Genomic DNA, 22,315 nt, shown 5'->3' on the forward strand with positions numbered 1-22,315 from the left:
TGAATAGTATTCAAAATTGCTACAGAATTTCCATTCTTTTCATGTTATATAAGGGTATTTTGTATGATTTCTTCCCCTAATTTCTCTCCCTTAAGATTTCATTTTTAGATTTTTGTGAAATACTATTTAATGTAAATATGTATTTTGTTTAACTTTTCATTTATAAATGGCATAATGTATACATTTCTTTCGAGTAAAAATTTTGGAGGATAGTTTCAGTATTGCTTTACAATATACCATCATTTTGTAGCTTTGAAATTTTGCCCTCAGATAACTGTTGTGATCGAGATAGCTATTCTGTTACAGCACGTTTCTAAAAGTGAAGGTAAAGAACATAAACTAAAGTGAAAACAAAATGACTGCAAAGGGAATGGCAATGTCTGGGGTGCAACAAATCTAGTCTTCACATTGCCATTTTAATGACAATAAAATAATACACATTTATGAAAGGAAATGAATGGGGAAGGCTGAGAGTGTTTGATTTAAGGCAATTGTGTTATCTGTCATTTGAGGAAAAAAATTGTGCTGATGTTAAAACAATACTTTCATTACAGATGTTTCCAGACCCCTTCCCTGATCCAAGGAAACAAAATACCATTCAGCAACAAGCCCAGATTTAGAGATGGGGCTTGTTCCAATATAAACATTTCTTAGCTAGACCTTCTCCATGAAAGTGCATAGTCAATTTTTCCATATACAGTGGGAAAGACAAAGCTTTTAGCTTAAAAGGCATTCTCGCTCGCAGCACGGAGCTCCTGGAATGAGCAGCCAGGGACACCGTGGTTGACTATTGATGTCATGCTGAATGCTATCTCGACTTGTTCTTCAGAACTACACAGCAGAATTGTATCAGAGCATACACATACCATGAGCAGAAAAGTAGGCACTGTTTTGGCTTTCAGTATTTGGTATGGTCCTTTATTCATTTTATCTCTGCTTCAGGTACCACTGGTTATCCAGGGCCCAGCCCAGGGACTGGCACAAAATGGGTTTTCAACAAATAATTGTGGAATGCATAAACAATTTTTTTGAGCACCAATTTTAAAAGGAACTTACACAGGCAATTTGGGGAATCAGAAGATAAATCATGGACCCTCCTGGCCTTTAGGTGTTCAATGGGGAAAATTTAAGTAGTATCTGTAACTTACTAGAATATTTGGAAGAAAGTGCTAAGAATTGTAGTATCATGAGAGGTACAAAGAAATGCTGAGTGAGCTAAGAGGAGCAAGAGATTACTTTTAACATGGGGAAGAGCGGTAATCAAAAATGGTTCTTTGGTAGATGTGGGGTGTGGAGGACTTTCTGAAAGGAGGAAAACTGAGGCTGAAAGTATAGGGGTTTTTAGTTTACTCCTCATAAGGTAGAGAGGTTAAACTTATATTCTGTCTATTGCTTCAAGCACGCATCTTTCACTCCTGGTAATCTCTCTCAATAAAAACACCAATGAATTTACTTTTTTCTACTTGTTGGGAATTTCTTTGGAAGGATTAGTTTAATATCAGCAATTAAATTCTGTGACATCTTCAGCAACCTTCTGGCTTACAGTATACTCACATGGACACAACACTCTCTCTCCACAGATTGTAGATAATATTGGAGGCTTGCCCTAGTTCCTGAAATAAGTGTTAGGCACATCTGGAAGCCTCGTTAATTTTTTGTGGCCACCAGGATCCCATGAGTCACTCTTATGTGGCTTGAAAGTTAGGAATCTTGGAAGCAGTAATAATTTTCAATTATAACTTATACATATGGAGAATGCCATTCAACTATAAAAACAAATATATTTTGTTTTATTTTTCATTCTGCTGTTTGATGTATTTTACCCAAAGTGAGCTAAGCAAGATAACAAGAGGAACACTTGGTTTTGTGGCTCTCTGAGTAACTGCAAGACTGCTTTAACGAACTTAGAACCTGTCAAGAATGAAAACAAGAACCTGGTGCACCTGGTTTTCAGTACTCTACTGTCATAAACCTAGTCACTGAGTAGCTAACATACAGCAAATAAAGTACTCTCACAAAGTTTTGACTACATTTTAGTATATTTTTTTTTTTGAAATTTGTTAATTTCTAGATGATTTGAACTAACTCAAAGGAAATTCATGCTGATTCATGACTTTGAGGAGAAAGTGCATTTTCTAGATAAACATGAGCTTGGGTTAGCAGATTAAAAAAACAAGAGATTATAATCAAAAGAAAACCAAACTAGTTTAGATAATCTCAGATGATGATCTAATGTCATAACTAAAAAACAGATCCAACACGTAGCTTTCAACATGCCTGAATGGAAGAGAAGACAAAAAAAAAGTGCTAATAATAATAATAAAAAAAACCAGAATGCTTATTTCCACTGAATACTTTGATATACTGCATGTCCAAAAACACAGGGCATGGCAAAAATGTGCTTCATCTGCCAAAGTAACCACAAATACTGTTTGAGACCAGGAAGGGCCCAGCCCTTTAATAAAAACCTAGAGGTTTTGAGCACCTTACAAAGATCTTTGGATAGCCAAATATCTTTGGATAATACTCGTAAAGATGATTACTCTGACCTTACATAGACATCAGCTTCATCTTAAATACAGTGTTATTCTCATCATACTGAGGATCCTCCTGACATCAAGGACTAGGGTGAGAATGAGGCATGACAGTGCCCGTCATTTTGAAAATGGGCCATGGAATGGGCACGGTTAGAACTCTCCTGCCTCCCCAAAACCTTCCTATTTTGCAGACCACGTGGGGCTGCTCCAAACTTCTGAAATACTCCTTTTCCCTTGTCCTCTATCAGGTTCAGGGCACATCTCAGCAGATGCTGTTCACAGCAAAGTCCCTGGATTATACCATAAAGTTCTATAGTTCTGTTGGGAATTGGCAGATTTTCTTGAGAAACAGGTGTTATATGTTTTTTTGCTGTTAGAAAACTAAGGTGATTTGGCCTGTGACATTAACAGTAGAAAAATTCTACATATAAAAATGGAGCTGCTGAAACTCAGAATTGTTATAAAGCAAGTTGAGAAGGTCCTGGAAGGGTACAAGTGCCAGAGTGGACCACTTCAGTGCTATCAACATTTCCTTTTCTTCGTTAATTTCTCACATTTCAGTTGTTTTGGTACATGTTAGGGAAGTTTCTTAAGGTCATGTGGAAATCTGACTGATCACTGTGTACAGGAGGAATACCAGACATGATATGGTCTAGGAATTTTTAAAATAATTCTTCAGCTTTTCAAACAAAAGTGTTATTGTTCATTTTTGAAATAGATCTTTCTTCCTTTTAAGATCAAGGATGTTTAGTTTATTTTTATGTGACCACCAGAAAACTCTAGCTGGAAATTCTGAAATCTTAATGGACTCGAATGCTTACTTTCTAAGTGTAGGTGCTGAGAGCATGGTTTAAGGGTTTGATAGCCATATGGGGCCAAGGCAAAAAATGCTTGAAATGAAAGAAACGGGATGCATGATTTGGTTATAAATTCAATTCAAAATTGACATAAATATAATGACCAAAGGCAAAGAGAACTTTCAACGTTTTAGTAATTAAATTACTTAGTTCTACAACACAGATGGCTACATAAGTTATAAGATGAAGGTAAACATGGATATATTCTTGTCTGATCCAGCTCACTTAATGTCTCAACACCCCCGTGATGGCGTCCCTGCAACTGACCCCAGAGCCAGTAAACTTGGTTGTGGTTCCAGTTCTAGAAACCCTGTGTGGGAACTTGGGGAAGTGACTCAACTTCTGACTGGTTTCTTCCTCTTCAATGATATTAGCAGCATGATGATTTCCAGGCTCTTCACATTCTAACAGTCTAGAACTCTATGAAACTTTCTGCTGTTTCAACAAAGTTCCATGCTAGGAGACTTTGGGCTTATCATTTAACATTTCCACGCTTGCATAAGTTAGATGAATAACCTCCGGCCTGCCTGGTTTGTAAGATGGTTGTGAAGATTAAAGGTGGAAGTATGCAGGAAAACACTTTGTAAATCATGAAAGTTTAATAAGTATCAACACTATTTTTTACCTGAGTCAGTAGTTACTGGAAATTCCAATATTTGACAGTTGTGAATAACTGCCAGTTTAACAGTTGTTCAATATCAACAGCTTTTTAAAAGCTGAGGTCTTCAAGCTACAGGTAGAAGGAGATAAAAGAAGCTTTCCTAATTCATTAGAACATCAGTTCTCCCCGGGTATACTGGAGATATGTTATAAGGCAAATTAAAACAAGCTGCAGTTTGCCTTCATGACACAATGAAATGCTTAGGTTGAAGCTTTTGTCATTCGCATGAAAAACTGAAGTTTTTGATGCTTATTTTCTTGATTTTTATAGACATAATGTTCATCATGGAAGTACTTTTGCCCTTTGGAGATCATTGGAAACAGTTTCTGGACCACAAATGGGGTGAAATTCTGTATCGAGGAAGGAGAGAGTAAGACTTGAGAGTTATCTTTTAGCTCAGGGTGTAGGTAAGAAACTGTGGTTTATGTTTCAGAGTAAGATGACATTCTTTGCAATGGAATAATTGGTTTAGAAGAATAAAAACTGAATGAACATCTAGTCATTCCTACGAAGATCAAAAGATAGTGGCTATCTGGTCTACCCACTACCATCCTATCCTCTCTCCGAAGCTCCTTGGTTGTTGTCCTCAGTACTCCCAGGTAATGACTGAGACAAAAGAGGAATTTCCTAATTTCCTTGAAAAGGGCCAAAAATATCATCAGACAGGGAACAGGAAGCACAAAAATATCTCTCAGGAGAGCACCGATTGTTTAAAGATTTCTAGCTCATGTTTGGAGCTATTACAGGGGTGCTCTGAGCATCAGCTGCTCAATGCAACCAGTGACACGTACTGGCCCGAGGTAGGCGTGTGTACTGCTGGGAAACTGCCTAGGAGGCACTGATTTGAATAAGATTTTGAGTAACATTTTGGAGACTTGTCTTGATTTAGAATATCAACTTGGGAGGCCCCAGCATAGTGGTTCTCAAATATTTTAGAGCAGAGAAGCCCTTTTCTAAAAACCAGCAAAATTTCATATGAAATTCATCTATAAAACAGGTAACAAAGAAGCTGCTCTGATTGAAGGAGGTAGGGAGCAACCTCCTGCTGCTCCGGAGGCCTTGTACCCTCAGGCATTTCCATGGAGCCTCAGTCTGAAAGCCACTGATTTAGTAGGTTTTATGTTAAAAGGTCTCTGCAGAGACTTCTCTCCCACGATTTAATACATTTCTACAAACATCAGCAGCACCTTTGACTTCTCCCTCATCCTTACTCTTCAAACATATGACAAACCATCTTGATAGAACCTTGGCGATGATCCCAGCGTCTGTTCTCTCCTTTCCAGACCATAGCCAGCATCCAAATCCAGGCCTCCTTAGGATCTCCTAGACAGTTACCAATGCGCGACATGGGTTACCCCGATTCCAGGCTCTCTGCTGCCTATTGCCCAATCTAGCGAGGAGCCTGTTTCCAGATTAATGTTGACAAATCACGATTCTCACTGTGTTTCTCTTTCTTCTGCTCTGAAGTCTTTGATGGCTCCCTGTGGTTCAGCCCAACAAACTGGGACTCTTCCCTTTGCAGAAGAAACCCGTGTCTTTGTATTTACTCATCCTGTCCCCTCAGCTTGTATTCTTTTCCTCAATCTTAAAGATTCAACTCAAATGCCACCTTGTCCATGAAGTCACCTGGGAATGTTCCACCAGGAGTGAACGTTCCTTCTAAATCCTCCAAGAGTTTTCGTAACATAAGAAATTAGTTATATTGCATTACAATGTACTTGTTTCATCTCTGTGTTTTATTCATCTTTGTAGGGTACATGGCACTTGCTGAGGTAGTGGGCACCTTTTTGCTAAAAAAGAGAGTAAAGATATTGATACTGATCATGGAGTGTCCCTGGACACCTAAGGAACACAATGTGGCAGTACAGAGCCTGACATACTATTTTCCATATTTCAAAATATTGAATTAAAAGTTGGCCGGGTGCGGTGGCTCACGCCTGTAATCCCAGCACTTTGGGGAGGCCGAGGCGGGTAGATCACTTGAGGTCATGAGTTCGAGACCAGCCTGGCCAACATAGTGAAACCCCATCTTTATTAAAAATAAAAAAATTAGCCAGGTGTGGTGGGCACCTGTAGTCCCAGCTACTTGGGAGGTTGAGGCAAGAGAATCGCTTGAACCCGCGAGGCAGAGATTGCAGTGAGCCGAGATCACACCACTGCACTCTATCCTGGGTGGCAGAGCAAGACTCTGTCTAAAAATAAATAAATAAATAGTAATGGTGACATATTTATTAAAAACGTACAATTAAAATGAGGTGCTAAATTTGGCTTTTGCTTAAAGTTAAAACAGGGCAACTACACTCATTATCTTATTTTCTCAGAAGTTTTCCTTTGTGATTATAAATTACTTTGCCTCATTAAGAAATGAGTTACTACTTAATACATTTCACTTGGTAGGTGTGATGAACTGAATTGTGTCTCCTCAAAATTCACCCCTAAAGTGACTGTATTTGGAGATAGTGCCTATAAAGAGGTCAAAATACAGGCAATAAAGATTAAATGGGCTGGGTGTGGCGGATCATGCCTGTAAATCCCAACACTTTGGGAGGCTGAGGCAGGTGGATCACTTGAGGTCAGGAGTACAAGATCAGCCTGGCCAACATGATGAAACCCCGTCTCTACTATAAATGTGTGGTGGCAGGCATCTATAGTCCCAGCTACTTGGGAGGCTGAGGCAAGAGAATCGCTTGAACCCGCGAGGCAGAGATTGCAGTGAGCCGAGATCACACCACTGCACTCTATCCTGGGTGGCAGAGCAAGACTCTGTCTAAAAATAAATAAATAAATAAATAGTAATGGTGACATATTTATTAAAAACGTACAATTAAAATGAGGTGCTAAATTTGGCTTTTGCTTAAAGTTAAAACAGGGCAACTACACTCATTATCTTATTTTCTCAGAAGTTTTCCTTTGTGATTATAAATTACTTTGCCTCATTAAGAAATGAGTTACTACTTAATACATTTCACTTGGTAGGTGTGATGAACTGAATTGTGTCTCCTCAAAATTCACCCCTAAAGTGACTGTATTTGGAGATAGTGCCTATAAAGAGGTCAAAATACAGGCAATAAAGATTAAATGGGCTGGGTGTGGCGGATCATGCCTGTAAATCCCAACACTTTGGGAGGCTGAGGCAGGTGGATCACTTGAGGTCAGGAGTACAAGATCAGCCTGGCCAACATGATGAAACCCCGTCTCTACTATAAATGTGTGGTGGCAGGCATCTATAGTCCCAGCTACTTGGGAGGCTGAGGCACGAGGATCGCTTGAGCCCAGGAGGTGGAGATTGCAGCAAGCAGAGATCATGTGCCACTGCACTCCAGCCGGGCGACAGTGAGACTCCATCTCAAAAAAAAAAAAAAAAGATATTGTTGGGGGAGCACCTTAATCTTATAGAACTTATATCTTTATAAGATGAGGAAGAGATACCAGAGACCTTTCTCCCTCTGCATATACACAAAAGAAAGGCCATGTGGGGACACGGTGAGAATGTGGCCATCTGCAAGTCATGAAGAGAGCCCTCACCTGAAATTAACCTTGACAGCACCTTGATCTTGGACTTTTAGCCTCCAGAACTGTAAGAAAATAAATTTCTATTGTTTAAGCCACTCAGTCTGGAGTATTTTTTTATGGCAGCCCCAGCAGACTAATACAGAAGGAAAAACATTTTAAAACATGAGGCTAGAGGAGAGGAGAAATAGTAAAGAGATGCCTGCACATGAAAATCTGGGGTAACATTATTCTCACACATTCCCCCATTCAGGTTACAATGCACTTCACAAGTGACTGCTGCTACAGTCCTTCTCTTAGTTCAGAAGGGCAGAAGACTACCTGGGTGTGTTCCAGATCAAATCACTGCTACCTTGAATGGTGAGCACTACACTCTTATTCCTTGGGTGCCGAGTGAATAACTCACTTATTTCAGACAAATTGTTTTATATAGTGCTTAAAGGAGTTAGCAGCCTGTGTTTCTTGTAAGTCTGTCTTTTGAATCCTTTTCGTTGTTAAATTTCCTTTCTTTTTCTATTGTCATTTGTAGAGAAACATTTTAAAAGGTTAACTGTTTCTAAACCTCCGTTAGTTTTCCTGATTGACATACTTTATCTAATCATTTCCCCTGAGGCCATTTTTTTAATTGTTTTATTTTTAATCTTTTTATTATTTTAAAAATTGTTGTGGATAAATAGTAGGTGTGTATATTTCTGGGGTATGTGAGATGTTTTGATACAGGTATGCAGTGGTGGAGAGATGGGAATTGTTAATGGGCACACAAAAAACAGAAAGAATGAGTAAGACCTACTATTTGATAGCACAATGGGATGACTATAGTCAATAATAACTTGACTATATGCAACGGGAAATAAGCACACCACAGAGAATGGGCTATCCATCCCCTCAAGCATTTATCCTGTGAGTCACAAACAATCCAATTACATCAAGTTATTTTAAAATGTACAATTAAGTTATTATTGACTATAGCCATCCCATTGTGCTATCAAATAGTAGGTCTTACTCATTCTTTCTATTTTTTGTGTACCCTTTAACAATTCCCACCTCTCCACAAACCCCCTACTACCCTTCGCAGCTTCTGGTAACCATCTTTCTATTCTCTATGTCCGTGAGTTCAATTGATTTGATTTTTAGATCCCACAAATAAGTGAGAACATGTGACATCTGTCTTTCTGTGCCTGGCTTATTTAACTTAACATAAAGTTTCATCCATGTTTTTGCAGATGGCTGGATCTCATTCTTTTTATGGCTGAATAATACTCCATTGTGTATATGTACCACATTTTCTTTATGCACTCATCTGTTGATGGACACTTAGGTTGCTTCCAAATCTTTGCTACTGTAAACAGTGCTGCAACAAATATAGGAGTGCAGATATCTCTTCTATATACTGATTTTCTTTTTTTCAGGTTATATATCCTGCAGTGGAATTGCTAGATCATATCGTAGCTCAATTTTTATTTTATTTTTTTTAGGAACTGAGGTCATGTTTTTACTACCACGTCAGCTCTTTCCATATCCTTTTCAAGATCTTTTAAGTTGTAGGTCCACAAACTAGACTCAGGAATCTACTGAAAAACCAGTGCTCAGCATAGCTGGAGTCACATGAATATATATATACACATTCAGAAATTACATCAACTGTTACTCCTCCTATGTTTAAGGGAAGGACTCCCCATTGTTACTGAGATGATACGTAGTTTACTCTATAACTTAAAAACAAGGCCAAAGACTAAACATACCACTAATTTAAATGTTCTTTACAGACTTGTCAACTGCTAAGACTACTGCGGTAGTACGGGAAACCTTTATTAGCTGGGGTATTGCTAAGGCACTCTGAGACTTAGAAACAGATGTTACAGGGTCATTATAATGGGAAGGTTACGAGTTTGAGGTCAGATTTCCTAGCCATGACCGTAAGTTCCTTAACTGCTATCTGGCTCATTTTCGTCATCAGTAAAATGGGGTTAATATGAATGCCTTCCTCATGGGGTTGTTATGAGGAATAAATGAATTCATAATACACATAAGTGCTTAGAACAGTACTTGCAACACAGCAAGTGCTAATCAAGTGCTTAGTAATTAAAGCTAAAATGCTGCATCAAGGATAGCTCGAGTCTGCTGGGAGAATGGGGACGTCTGCTCTGATAGAGAAGGAGACACAGACCTGACTCAAAAGTACTTTCCTGCAGATTTCAATCCCTCTAGAAAAGGACCAGCTGGAGGAATAGCAATTGGCAATTTTCATTTTGGGGAACTAGGTCTTCCCTGTCTCCTAACATTATCTTTCTAGTCTATGATACAGACTGCACTCCTTACTCCCTGGAGAGACATCCTGAATCAGAATGACTCCCTTGTTACCAAGAAAAACATCACAATCCCACTATTCCCTGAAAAGTGTGAGTAACCTCCTATTTTTGAGCAGATTCCCCAAGTAAATTCTTCCCCTGCCTCTGCTCTACTTCCTTCAAGGACACAGAGTCTTCAGTCTTTTGGTATCTGGGCTATGGGTGGTGAGAAGAGTTAGGTGGGAGTAAGAAAACCTGCCATGTCATTTAATGTCTTTTCTCAAAAAATACATTCTGAGCACCCAGTATGTGTGTGCCATGGTTTCAGGAAGTGACTTTACCTTATCAGCTTCCTTTAGAGGCCTCAGAGCAGCAGTTTCCTTTGAAGCTTGTGTTTTATTCTGAAGTACACATTTTCAGGTAGCGTGGGTGAGCTTGTGAACCCCCTTACTAGACTTAGCCATAATTTATGTTTTTTGGGTCTTCCTCCATAATTACCTCAAAACATTTTTGAAATGTTCTGTATTTGCAATTTCCCCTAAGTCCATTCAAAATTCAAGCCCACCTGTATTTGAGAGCCTAGCATTTCTCATATTTTAATGTGCAGACGAACAGCCAGGGGATATGGTGAAAATGTATATTCTGATTCTGGGGTGGAACCTGAGATTCTGCATCTCTAACACATTCCCAGGTGATGCTGATGCTGCCATCTTTGAACCACACTTTCAGCAGCAATGTTTTAGACCCCTCTTCCCCATAGCCAGCAACAATCAGGGCATTTAGACACCAGTGCACATCCCCTCACACACCAACGATTCTGATTTTCGCTTCCACATGTTGTGTTCTGCCCAATCTAAAGCAAGATAATTCTTTACATTGTCATTAAGATTTAGTGGACAGCTGTACTATGTATAATATAATGTGAGTATTTCATGTTGATGTTTATAATGATTAATAATCTGTCACTGGCTTTCCCTTCCTTTCTCATTGAGTAAAAACACCTTCTCCTCTCTGGACCCTCTGCCATTTGGCACTGAACTGTTATGTGTTGACATGAGTCTCTGCTCAGTGGCTCTCCAGTTCCTGATCTCTTCCATTGTCTACTTTGCTGTCTCTCTGCAGTGGGGATAGGTTTAAGGTCATTCTGGAGGGTCCAGATAGAGTAGGGGGCAGCACCCTTGGACCCTGGCATGGGAGACCCATGAACATTCATTGACCACACGGAGACACATTTAGGCTGTCTGGGAAGCCTCGTTGTTGTGTCACCTTGGAGAGGCTCATGTCTGTGGCTGGGTTGGTACCCTGTGCTGCAGATCAGCCCCAGCCCCACATCTGGAGTTGTTAGGAACCACCCCTCCCCAACCCCTTCCATAGGCCAGGACCCTGTGTTTCCTTCAGGCTCTGGACTCTTAAAGTCTTGGGTTCTAACTAGGGCAACAGCTATGACTATGTGATTCAGTATCTTAACCCAGGTTCCCTTTAATTGGCATAAATTTTAACCTATTTCTTAAATAATTATAGCATTTTGTTGCTAGAAATAATCATTTTTAATTTTTTTTAGGATAGAAACTGAGGCCCCAGCAGGTAGAGGAGCTGACCAGGTTTCTTTACCTGGCAAGTTATCTGGTTGTTAGTGATGGAGCCAAGAATCAGAATAGTTACAGACTCATAGTCTAGCTCTACTCAGCTCCATGGGAATCTCCTACTGATGACTCAACTTAAGGATAAACAGAAAAAATCAAGAGTAAAAGAATAATAATATATTAGAAGCAGATGTATTTTACAAGATATCTAGATATGCCCAGGTGATAATCACTAGTTCTAAAGCTAGGATGAGGCTGGGTACAGTAGCTTATGCCCATAATCTCAGCACTTTGGGAGGTCCAGGCAGGTGGATTGCTTGAGGTCGGGAGTTCGAGACCAGCCTGGCCAATATGGTGAAACCCTCTCTCTACTAAAAATACAAAAATTAGCCGGGGATGGTGGCCGGCGCCTGTAATCCCAGCTATTCAGGAGGCTGAGGCAGGAGAATCGCTTGAACCTGGGAGGCGCATGTGGCAGTGAGCTGAGATCGTGCCACTGCACTCCAGCCTGGGCAACAGAGCTCCATCTCAAAAATAAATAAATAAAATAAAGCTAGCATGATTCAGTCCATTAAAACAATCGGAAAGAACATAAGGCAAAAAGTCAGAAGACACAGTTCCTTGTGAGCTAGGAGGTCAGCAGGACTGGTTTCACAAGGTAACAGGTCACAAAGACCCTGCTGATAAAACAGGATGCAGTAAAGAAGCCAGCCAAACCATGCCAAAACCAAGATGGCAATAAAAGCCACCTCTGGTCTCTCTCACTGCTCATTATATGCTAATTATAATACATTAGCATACCAAAAGAAACTCCCGCTAGCGCCATGACAGTTTACAAATGCCATGAAACGTCTGGAAGTTATCCTATAAGGCCTGAAAGGGGGAGAAACTCACGGTTCTGAGAATTCCCCATCCCTTTCCTGGAAAACTCATAAATAATCCATCCCTTGTCTAGCATATGATCAAGAAATAACCATAAACACAGCCAACCAGCAGGCCTCAGGACTGCTTGTCTGTAGAGTAGGCATCCTTTTATTCCTTTACTTTCTTAATAAACTTGCTTTCATTTTACTCTGTCAGCTGGCTCTTGAAATCCTCCCTGTGTGAAGCCAAGAACCCACGTGGCCTCCCAGGCTGAACTCCAATTTGGGGGTTTACCCTGTGGCACGTGTATTACTGCTAATGGGCATCGTGTCCGGGGTCGAGCACCCACACCTCCCCTCTCTTCTCAGCTTAGGTTTCTCACCTACAAAATGAGAGAGTTGAATCTCTAAACTTCCTTTCTAAATCTGACGTTCTATGATTCCTTTGATTTCATGGCTCATGCTGTAAGGTATGATAGATTTATGTAACCAGTAATAACCACCCACTGACTCTGCATTCAAACAGATCTCCTTTATGCTGAATTTTGCGCTGCAGGAGAGGCTTCAGGTCTTTTATGAATGGAATCTCAGGGTGTCTATTGGCATTAACCATGGCAGACAACAATTTCAAAGGAACAACATAAAATGAGGCAATTATTCATGTACTACAATGAAACCGCAGTCCATCTCCAGATATTCAGACTGTTTAATCTCCAAATAGCAGGCATTTAGCACCTCGTCTGTGACCTGGGGGTTGACAGAACCACCTAGGACTCAGGACAGATCAGCAGGAAAAGAGGTAACACTTAGGTAACACCTTCAGCTTGTCAAATTGTATCACTGTTCATCAAAGGGAAACACACATAGCCGTGAAGCTTGAACGGCATCCTGGACTACCTCTGCTGTGGAAGAAGAGGCTTGCCAGGGTTTTCAGCCCCAGACCCTGAATTTGTGCTGTGGCTCTGTGCCGTGATTCTAGAGGGTTCTATGGTCCTAGCATCCCGGGGGCTGAGGCTTACTAGACATTTCTCTTCCCTTTGGCTGGTGTCTATGTTATGTGTTTCTTTGGAGTGACATTTGGCTTTCTAGAGCTGCTTAGTTCAGCATGCCATGTTGCATTTCACTTTGTACATAGACAACAGGATTCCATGTAATAGTTGTGTGTGTGAGGGAAGTTTTAGTGAAGGTACTTTCGATCCCTAGAGTCCTTGATTTCCTTTGAAGCAATCATGCCACTCCAAAATGGCATAATTTCAAAATAAATATTAGTATGCAAAGTCTGCATCATGGTCGGGGTCCTTTTAGCTGTAGAGTACAGCCTGGATTAGTGGTCTAGTTTGCACAAGACTTGTGCTAATGCAGCTGTTAATGTTACGGGAGTTCTCTTAACTCATCAGTTCTCATGAAGTAAAAAATGTATATACTTCATTCCATTTAGGTAAACACGGATCTCTAGCCTACACCAAAACACAACATAAAAACTAAGGGAGTCCTGGGAGTGAAAAGAAGGTCATTTTGCATATTACTCAAATTATATTCACCATCTCTCCTCCCACTTTTAACAGAATATGTTTAAGTATTTTTTTCTTTATGGAGAGGATTTGGGCTGAATATGGAAATTTTCCCATTACCATTCAGCTTCAGAATGTTGTTTCCCCCAAGTTTCTCATGATAAAAAGACTCAGATTCAGAGCTGAACTGCTGGCAGCTGAATTTCATTAAGACTTTGATGGGAAACTTAAGTTGGAATTACAAACATCTGTGGTTAAACTTCCCTTTAGTAAACCATTTCCCAGAATTTAACTTTACCACACCAAGAGCAAAAAAGAAAAACAGTTGAAAAAAGAATGCTGCTCTTTTGCAAATATGAGTAGGTATTTATATATTCTTCTATATGGTCACTAGACATCAATAGACTAGATTTACTTATTTTAGAAAAAAATATGATTGTTTGGAAATGCTAAGGTTTGGATTCAAAGCATATACTAGCAATCTGGTTTTAATGGCTTTTAACCAATCAAAGTTCTTAAAATTATGTCTGACCATCATTATATTCATATGGTTACTACAAGCCAGAAAAAACCCTAAAGTAGGGGCATGTTTTTGGTATTTTAAATCAAGAAACTGTGACAAGTCAGAATTAATAATTTAATGATGGGGGGAAAAAGGTATTGCCCTTGTCATATCAAAGCTGCTTTTCTTTTTTTTTTTTATTTTGAGATGGAGTTTCGCACTATCACCCAGGCTGGAGTGCGGTGGCATGATCTCTGCTCACTGCAACCTCCGCCTCCCTAGTTCAAGCACATCTCTGCCTCAGCCTTCCGAGTAGCTGGGATTACAGGCGCCGGCTGCTATGCACAGCTAATTGTTTTGTATTTTTAGTGGAGACGGAGGTCTCACCATCTCGGCCAGGCTGGTCTTGAACTCCTGACTTTCACCCGTCCTGGACTCCCAAAGTCTTGGGATTACAGGCGTGAGCCACCATGCCCAGTCGCTGTTGGCTTTTTTCTTTAGCTTTTCTAGGGATTTAGCATTCTTTTCTCTTAACTGCTCAGATCCTCCTATTGCTGGGGAAAGGCTGTTTAAAGAACCATGAAAGACACAATGATTATAAAAACTAAATGACAGCCTTGTTCTCCAATGTTGGATGATCAGCAAATTTTAAGCAAGAGTTAAAAGTACTCGAATTTATGCAATAAGTAAAGAGTTTGATAACAAAATACTTTTAACAAGATAGTATAAAGCTTTACCTGAAGATAGAGGCAGAGAGTGGAAAAATTAGGGAAAGGAAGGAGGGACAGACTGAGAGAAATGAGAGCTAACTTTGTGTTAGGCAGCTTACATATATTATTTCATCTAAATTTCACAAGAATTTTGCAAGGCAAGTGTATTTCTATTTATTTTGCAATTGAAGGAACTGAGTATCTAAAAGGTGATCCAATTTGCCCAAAGTCAAACAGCTAGAAAGTTGTGGAGCTGGATTCACAGCACATCTGTCTGGTTGTAAGCCCATATTCTGCCTGTAATGAAAGGTGAATTTCAAAATATTGCAAAACAGAGGCTGCAAATAAATTATCCTTGGGCTGAATCTGGCCCTCAGATGTACTCAACCTACAGGGCATTAAAAAATGTTTGAGTCAGCAATTTCACTTATGAATCCAAATTCTGTCTTCTTTTGAAAAAGACAAAATAAAACCAGAAGACCTGGCAATGCTGAAAGGTGGCTGTCACTCTGGAAGAGGGATCCTTCCATCTCCTGTTACTGAGTCCCACCACTCACAGGATGCGTTTCTTTACTGAGCTAGATACACTCAATTCTTTTTCACCTGGCCCCTGTAAGACTCTGAGGCTTAAAACTTCCTCTGTACCATATGATCCAGCAATTCCACTTCTAGGTATACACCCCCAAAAACCTGAAAGCAAGAACTCAAACAGAGGCTTGCACAGCAATGTTCGTAGCAGCATTACTCACAGTAGCCAAAAGGTAGAAATAACCCAAATGTCCATCAGCAAATGAATGGACAAAACATAGTGATAGTGTACATAGAAACAGAGTATTATTCGGTTTTGAAAAGGAATGCAATTCTGACACATGCTACAACATGGGTGGGCCTCAAAGACATTATGCTAAATGAAATAAGCCAGGCACAAAAGGATAAGTATTGCATGATTATGTATATGAGGTACTTAGTGTAGTTAAATTCATACAGACAAAGTAGAATGGTGGTTGCCAGGCGCTGGGGGAAGGAGTTAATCGGAAGTTATTGTTTAATGGGTTTCAGTTTGGGAAAATGAAAAAGTTCTGGAGAACCAGGGTGATGGTTTTATAACAACGTGAATATAGTCAATGCCACTGAACTGTGCCCTTAAAAATAGTTCAAATGGCCGGGTGCAGTGGCTCATGCCTGTAATCCCAACACTTTGGGAGACCGAGGCAGGCGGATCACAAGGTCAGGAGATTGAGACCATCCTGGCTAATACAGTGAAACCCCATCTCTACTAAAAACACAAAAAATTAGCCAGGTATGGTGGCACACACCTGTAGTCCCAGCTACTTGGGAGACTGAGGCAGGAGAATTGTTTGAACCCAGGAGGCAGAGGTTGCAGTGAACCAAGATAGCACCACTGCACTCCAGCCTGGGTGACAGAGCGAAACTCCGTTTCAAAAAAAAAAAAAAAAAATCAAATGACAAAGTTTCTGTTATATTTATTTTATCACATTAAAAGAAAAAACTTTCTCTGGTTAAATCAAAGAACTCTGAAACACTAGGGAATGAAATTCTTTATTTTTTAGCAATTTTATAATAAATTCTATAAGATAGACTAGGTATTCCTTAGGTAATACTATTATGAGTTTCCTACTTATTAATCTAAATCAAGAGCTTTTAAGATAGACTGTAGCATCATGTGGAGGACACACACTAGAATATCATTATAAAGAGAAAATAAGATAAGAAGACTCTATAGTTGAAAAAAAAGTGCTCTATCAGGGAGACTCCTTGGTATACAGAAAGCAGAGAAAGGAATTTGAAAATTTGGTTAAGGTACTCACCACTTTTAAATGTCAACGAACTCATCTGTAAAAATGGGTATAATTTTCACTATTTAGTATTAAATAAGATAATTCATGTAGGTTGATGGGACATAGTACAAGTCAACAAGTATTAGTTTTTTTCTTTCTTACATGAGTGGTTCTAAAACGCGGTTATTAGACTAGATGGGGAAGCGAAGTTACCTCAACTTTTTGTAACTTATGCTACTCATCCAACAAGCACTACAAAAATGGTCTGTAAATTGCATTTTATATTTCTTCATTTTAAGAAATTCCCAGCCGGGCGCGGTGGCTCACACCTGTAATCCCAGCACTTTGGGAGGCCCAGGTGGGTGGATCACAAGGTCATGAGGTTGGTCAAGACTATCTTGGCCAACCATGTCTCTACCAAAATACAAAAAATTAGTCGGGCATGGTGGCACGTACCTGTAATCCCAGCTACTTGGGAGGCTGAGGCAGGGGAATTGCTTGAACCCAGGAGGCAGGGGTTGCAGTGAGCTGAGATCAAGCCACTACACTCCAGCCTGTCAATACAGCAAGACGCTGTCTCAAAAAAAAAAAAAAAAAAAAAAGAATTCCCAAAATTTTGACTAGAAGTATTCCTATATATACTTCTATTTATCGAATCACCTCTTCTTAGCTACTTTTGCACAGTTCAACTGCTTTTATAAACTCCTTCCTAGTTGTGCCACTTACAAGTAGGGGCCTGGGCAAATGCTCTGTGCCTCGGTTTCTATGGGTATCAAATGAGATAATAACGATACCAGTCACATTGACTTGTCATGAAAGTTACTGGAAATTACTCATGGGAAGTGTTTAGATTCGTATCTGGCATGTGTTAAGTAGTCAACGAGTGTCAGCTGTGAGCCATGCTATTCTAGCTATTACCACCACCGCTATATTGCAGTTCTTCTAAAATAAGGTTTTGGAAGCCTATTTTGGTGTTTGGCAAGTAAGTTTTGTGCCCTACTGGTCTAGCTCAGGAATAATACTTTTTTCACATTACCTTGCATGGCACTTACCTTGTAGCCACTCTTATAGAATGTTAGTACACTGTTCTTTATATAATGGCCACGTATTTTTTTTTTTTGTCTCTTGAATTGCTCACCCTTGAGGGCAAAGATGAGACTACGCTTCTTTCTATTCCTGCTTGTGCCTATTTTATTGCTCCGTTTGAGGTAAGGCTCCAAACCAGCTTGTTGGGTGAATAAATGAATGACATAATGACCGCGTGAAAGGGGTTCAGATAACCGAATTGAATTGTTAGAACATCAGTAGAGAGTGATAACCCAGGCTAGCAACTGGAGGTCTTGGTGTGATCCCATGGGACCTTTTTCAAAGCAAGTGACCAAGATAAGAAAAAAGAAAGCAGATGGTTAAAGAGATCTAAAATATTTTTATTAAACATTCCGCAATCTTTTAACGGCAGGAGCCTAACAATGCTTTGGGACATGGGGTCATGCATCAACAAGGAAAAGAGTCAAAAGGGAAAGTCCCTCAGAGTTAGTCTGCTTTATAGAGTTTCTCTTTAGCAAGTCAGTTTTTCTGGTGTAGGGTGCATTCATGGGCACTGATCTTCTTGGAGTGAAGTTAACACAACAATAATGACAATAGCAAAGCTGAGGTTTCTAGGAGAGAAATTCCTCTTTTCCCCTCTGAGGGGCATTTACTCAACGTTGTCAGTTGTATCCCTTATTCTCTCATTTATCTGTGAAAGCTAGGAACAGCACCGTCACCCCCTCCACCACCTTCTACCTTGCCCTGTCAGCAGAGTCCTTGCCTTCTCAGTTTCTCAGTCTCTGTGTGGCTTCTTTCCAGCTGCACAGTGTAACCTCCAACCTCATGTTCTTGACCTTGTTTGGTTCCTGCTTCTTTTTGATGGACAAGGATCTCACTCTTCCCAAGGACATTCTGTTACTGGCTTCTTGTGGGGTTGTTCCCATCTTCATTCCTGCCCCCACTCCAGTTCTTTTCCCTATCTACCTTATTTATATTGGTCAAGAAGACTTTGGCCTCGTTTTTCTTGCTATAGTGTGCATGGTGGAATGAATAGACTTTCTTTTCCTTAATGTGAAATATTAGAATACTGATTATCATTATTGAAACTGCCCAGTCTTCCCTTTTGAGAATCACCTGTTGAGAATCAGTGTTCTCACCATAAACTCAGCAATAATGGACTCAGTAGATTAATTGTCAAGAAGCAAAGGTGGGAAAATCCTCCCCACAACTAGTATGGAATTACCCACAGGTGCTCTTCTTTTCAAATACTTTGCATCTCGGGGGAAGCTTTGGCTTGTTTTACAAGGAAAAGAGGAGACTTTTTTTTTGGTCAGTCAACAGTCTCTATCCTTTTATTCTGTGCATATTTCATGTATTTGCTTCCCGGCTCACATGGAGCAATACAGCATGTCAGAGTTTGTGTCTTGGGCCAAGTACTCAGGGATGGAGAGTCCACAAGCTGGCCTATTGAGGAGCTTAGGAGAACCTCAGGAAGGCCTTTAGCCAAGCACCTCCCACTGCTCCATGCTTGCCTTAATATTTTTCTTCCTTCCCTCTGAAGGAGAATTGCAGAATAACCATTCATATAAATCCAAGTAAAAATGTATTTTTAGATTATCCTCCCATCCACACATTGAACCTCTCCCATGAATAATGTGTCCGTGTTCTCTTTCTCTCTACATATATACACAAATACCATCTCCTGAGCCAATCCAGTAAAGTGTTTGTACCATGTTATTAAGTCTCCGGAATGTATTTGGTTTAAGGTCTGCTTACTGCTATAAAGAGCATGGGAAACCTGATGGTGGGGCGTTGGGATCGCCATGGGACCGCAGGCTAACTGGAGGCATTATGTGAAACTATGCAGTGGGAACATAATTACCTCAATCTCACCCTTTCTACACCATATACTTTGACCTTCCTGGAATGACTAATATCTTCTTTCTGTTTTTCAAAACTGAAGGCCTCCACTGGCATTCTGAGCCTATTAGACTCTGAGAGTATTACAAATTTAACTCACCATATGACTTATTTTTTCCAGTTGGAAGAATATAGATAAACAGAAACAATAACATTAAGTAAAAGAAAACCATAAACATAAGGTTTTAAGGAATATTCTTGAATAAGGGTTTTTTAAAATCTGATCATCCACATTTTTGATAGTAACAATTATAACAACTCTTGGCATATATAAAGCATTTATACTACGTCAAGCACTATGCTAAGCACTCTATTTTATCTAATTTCATTACAGTAACAGTATGAGGTATGAAGTAAGCATCAATAAATTCTGTCAGTACCAGTTTATCTGCAGTGTGGGGGATCTGTAACTTGCCCAAGGTCAAAGAGCTCGAAATTTCAACTTGGGACCATCAGACTGAACACCTGCAATCTAAAACACTTTACTGTGCTGCCTTCCTATTACGTCACCAAACATAAGCACGCATAAGAAATTTCCTGGGGTCTGAACATTAATTTTAAGGTTGTCTAAAGCTCAAAAAATTACTTTCCTTTTTTTTTTTTTTTTTTTTGTGGGATGAGAGTTAAAAAAAACAGTTGTATATGGCTTGTCTCTTTAGACGTAACAGACACAAATACAGCATGCCTGGATAAATTTGAATTTCAGATGAACAGTGAAAACAAATTTTAGTATAAATATGTCCTCTGAAGTATTTGGGATGTGATAAAAATTCATTCATTATTTACCTGAAATTCACATTTGAGTGTCCTGCAATTTATCTGCCAATCTTACTCTTAAGTCAAGCATTTCATTCAGGGACTTTCCATGCTCAAAGCAACGGGTGGAGATAATGCTTCCCTGGGGTTAATTCCAAGCCTGTAGAGAAGCAAAGCCTTCCCATTGCATGAAATCCCTCCTGGTCTGGCTTCTCCCCAAGTTTCTGGGTATGAAGCTGACCACAATCCATGCTCCCTCTTTCTCATGGAGGCTACATTTTATACCACAGTGAGAAGTTGGTATATTCTGACACTGTTCACACTCTCTCTTTTTTGGGGCATGTGAGTAGGGCTTACTCTGAAGAAGGACCATGTTCATGCACCTTATTTTTAATCATCGATAATTAATAACTATAATTGTACTAACAACAGAATTCATAGCAATAATCCATGCATCAGTGATGTTAGAAATGGTGTCAATCCACATAACTGTTTTACTTGTACAGTTGCTGTAACCATAGCTGTAGAGTGTGGTGTTTGTTTTGTTAGGTCAGTTGCTCCTTCCTTTCCCATGAACTTAGGTGACTTCATTTTCCTCCCTCTTAGCATCTCCCATGCAATGGACATGCTGTTGTCTGTTTCAGTTCAGGGGCCTCTTAAATCACTTGTTCTGGATTCATTTTCCTTTACCAGATCTCTACATTCCGGTTTTGTTTCCAACTTAAAAGCTATTGTAAGATATTCAAACAGCAGCTCTTTCAATAAACGTATTATCAATAGCATATCCCGAGGCTTGATTTTAATGGAAACGTCTTGTTTCTGGAATACAATGGCTCATTTCTACTTAAGGTATCCTCTCAGCAGTTTCCTAACAGCTCCTTTCATGACCAGCCCCTCTCACTCACCCCTTCACCTTCCCTGCTGCAGAAGACTTCTTGCCTAATATGAGACAAAAAGCCTGCAGTAGTGTTCCCACTGTCCTAACAGCGCAGAGGAGCAGGAAGCCAGTGACAGGGCACACACGTTAAGTGCTGTGGCTTGACAAAATGACTACTGGACACGCAAGTGGCAGAAGTCACCGATGTGCTGCTGCAGTCCCTGGTGAGAGTCTAGCAGATGAACTCAGAGCACCAACAACACATGCACTATCGCCCGTTTGAGCAGACACACTCTGAAGCCTCAACTTTCAACTCTCAACATCCAAATGCAACTTACAAAGGAAAACTATTTCAAGTTTCCGAACTGACCTAGCCCAGGTGAAACTCTCAAGGCAATGGGGAGAGGAAATAGGCGGAGAGAGAGAAGGACGAGTGTGGCACAGCCCGCGGGGGTGCAGGTGCCCTAAAAGGGTGGCAATGGCAGGGACACTGTACCTCGGCCGCAGGCGGAAGGCGTCCCAGAGCCACGCGGGGCTCGCTCGTCTCAGGCGGGTCTTGCCTGCCAACCGCTGAGCTCCCTTCAATGTCAAAAGGAAAAGCGTTGTCGTCCCCGGACGCGGCGCGGGAGCAGGCAGCGCTCCAGAGGAGCCACAGAGGCAGGACCGAGCGCCAGGCTGAGCTCAAAGCCATTTCTCCGCTGACATCCAGCAGGGCTCGGGCGCTGTAGGTCTCCGTGGGTCCCCCGCGTGGTGCGGCGGTGCCTCGCTTATTTTCCCTCCAATCCGTGTGCAGTATCCGGAGGTGGCAGCGCAACCAGCAGCTTAGGAAAAAAAGGGAAAGTGCTAGAGTAAGGGAGAGTCCCAACCTCTCTCTCCCTCTCTCTCTCCCCTTCTCCCCTTCTCTCTCCCTCT

General features: G+C 40.5%; 1 protein-coding gene and 1 long non-coding RNA gene across 4 annotated transcripts in view; one reads left to right on the plus strand and one right to left on the minus strand.

The window, feature by feature from the left end:
• The window catches only part of LAMA4 (laminin subunit alpha 4), a 150,206-nt gene that overhangs the window by 127,545 nt on the left and 346 nt on the right, over positions 1-22,315 (minus strand). For all 3 annotated transcript variants that reach the window (XM_033234339.1, XM_033234340.1, XM_033234338.1), the window contains exon 2: positions 21,900-22,224. In XM_033234339.1, coding sequence (XP_033090230.1) covers positions 21,900-22,094 — 195 coding nt within the window. In that variant the 5' untranslated portion in view covers positions 22,095-22,224. The remainder of the gene's footprint in view (positions 1-21,899; positions 22,225-22,315) is intronic.
• The window catches only part of LOC117096948, a 71,040-nt gene continuing 52,867 nt past the window's right edge, over positions 4,143-22,315 (plus strand). Inside the window, exons 1-2 of the long non-coding RNA XR_004442735.1 lie at positions 4,143-4,185; positions 4,326-4,462. This is a non-coding gene — a long non-coding RNA (uncharacterized LOC117096948). The remainder of the gene's footprint in view (positions 4,186-4,325; positions 4,463-22,315) is intronic.

Source organism: Trachypithecus francoisi, unplaced genomic scaffold (assembly GCF_009764315.1).
Source record: "Trachypithecus francoisi isolate TF-2019V2 unplaced genomic scaffold, Tfra_2.0 Lachesis_group15, whole genome shotgun sequence".
In the NCBI taxonomy this organism is placed as follows: Eukaryota; Metazoa; Chordata; class Mammalia; order Primates; family Cercopithecidae; genus Trachypithecus; species Trachypithecus francoisi.